We start from the raw sequence: 2,149 nt of genomic DNA, 5'->3' as shown, positions 1-2,149 counted from the left end.
GTAGGACAAAAATTTCAGCTTATTTAGTGTTGAAATTTTTACAAATGAACTAAAAACTTCAGCATCTTCTGCTGAAGTTTTTGAAAAAGCTTTATGACAAAACTAATGAATTCAGGACAAAACTTCAGCTTATTTAGTGCTGAAGTTTTTACAAATGAACTAAATAACTTCAGCATCTTCTGCTGAAGTATTTGAAAAAAGCTTTATGACAAAACTAATGAATCCAGGACAAAACTTCAGCTTATTTAGTGATGAAGTTTTTACAAATGAACTAAATAACTTTAGCATCTTCTGCTTAAATTTTTGAAAAAGCTTTATAACAAAACTATTGAATCCAGGACAAAACTTCAGCTAAAACATGCTGAAGTTTAGCAAATAGAGAACAAAATTTCAGCTAGTAGAATGCTTAAGTCCAGCAATTACAAACAACTCCAGGCTCGTCTACTAGAATGCTGAAGTTTGCATGATTGTCTTTGCTGCTTCAGGCCCGTATGCCTGAAGTTTACGCGAAAAGTGGGTATGCTTGCAAAAAAAATTTGCAAAGCAGGTATAAGTTAAAACGTGATCCAAAAAGCGGGTATAGTTGCAAATCCCCCAAGTTTCTCCAATTAAAACGTTGGTTTAGAATTACTTATACCAAATCCAACCATAACTAGGTTCTTCATTATATTATGCATTACATTATATATACACAAACAGCCAACCTTCTCAAGTTGCCTTCCAATATACTTACTACCTTTGCCCTTCATTACGTATCTACAACTATAGACGATGGCGACGCCGACGGTGACAGTCATCAGATCGGATTTATCAGGTGTGGGTATATCAGATCAACGGCTTCGTCAGAATGGATTCACCAGAACTAGAATAATCGATGTGGTTCCGATAAGATCATCACCGCCAAATTTCGGAGCCGCTCAGAATGAGGGGCCTTCACTACCAGCGATCAAGGCATCAATAGAGGCACTGCCAATTATTCAAATTGTAGAACATGAAGAAGAATGTGCTATTTGTTTGTTGGAGTTTCAAGTCGGGGAAAAAACTAAAGAGATGCCATGTAAACATCGTTATCATTCGAATTGTATTAACAAGTGGTTGGAGAGACATGGATCGTGTCCAGTTTGTAGGTATAAGTTGCCTGTGGAGAGACCGGAATTAGTTAGCAGTAGCATTAATCACTATCCTTTAGAATTTAGTGACACCCTCTTAGCTCATCGTATTCAATGACAGAATTTTGAGTTTATGAGCTTTGGATTCTAAAAGATACAGCTTAGTGGGTTTTAAATAAATTATTTTGACATAGTAAGTGAATTTGTTAACACAAATATAGGATTTTGGCCAAAATTATTAGGTTATACCAAACTTGTAGCTACAATTCTAGCTTCTCCGCCCTTGATTATGATTAAATCTTGTGGATTATTAGAAAAGCTCTTATTTACTTTGTACACAATGGATTTGAGTTTTAAGTTCATCTTGTTTTGTATTGGATTGAAGTTCAATAGAGTTTTTCAAACTGTGTGATCAGAATAAATAATACTAGTATGATTTGCAAATCAATGTTTATTTTTTGATTTGGTCTATTAGTTCAATTTCCACTTAAAATAGTGAATTTAAAGTTTGAAAAATTGATTTGAAGAATATTTCAAGTGAAATAATACTCTTTTTTCAATTTCAACTTCAAATATTTTTTTTTAATTAAACCAAATATTGTCTAAGCCCCTACATAGTAACACCTATTTTCTTCTAAAAGTATGAATTTAAAGTATTTGATGAAATGCATAACAAAATATTTATGTTTTAAAATGTGAGCTTGTCAGAACAAGTGTTTTGCACTTTTTTTTTTGTTTTCCGCCCGGTATTCGGTACCCTCGTTGGAGCCCGAATATATTTGGATTCGCGCCGCGTAGGGCCCCATTCGGGGGGAAGCGCTCTTTACCAAAGGATTTTTCATACTAGGGCTCGAACCCGAGACATCTAGTTAAGGGAGGAGGAGTTCCATACACTGCATCACATCCTTTGGTGGTAAGTGTTTTGCACTTTTGCAAGTTGATGTATTTGCGACAAAGGCTTCGATAGAGGCACGGCCAATTGTTGAAATTTTACAAGAAGAAGAAGAGAGGACTGAATGTGCTATTTGTTTGTTGGAATT

At 34.9% G+C, this 2,149-nt stretch overlaps 1 protein-coding gene across 1 annotated transcript; it reads left to right on the top strand.

Moving 5' to 3' along the window:
* The first annotated feature begins 771 nt into the window (after positions 1-771).
* On the top strand, positions 772-1,227 carry LOC107778318 (E3 ubiquitin-protein ligase SIRP1-like). The gene has a single exon (XM_016598554.1). It carries the CDS (start codon positions 772-774, stop codon positions 1,225-1,227), a length of 456 nt encoding a protein of 151 aa, XP_016454040.1.
* Positions 1,228-2,149: the final 922 nt, after the last annotated feature.

The sequence above is a fragment of the Nicotiana tabacum genome, chromosome 3 (assembly GCF_000715075.1).
Source record: "Nicotiana tabacum cultivar K326 chromosome 3, ASM71507v2, whole genome shotgun sequence".
NCBI classification, from domain to species: Eukaryota; Viridiplantae; Streptophyta; class Magnoliopsida; order Solanales; family Solanaceae; genus Nicotiana; species Nicotiana tabacum.
This window is presented reverse-complemented; position numbering and strand designations above follow the sequence as displayed.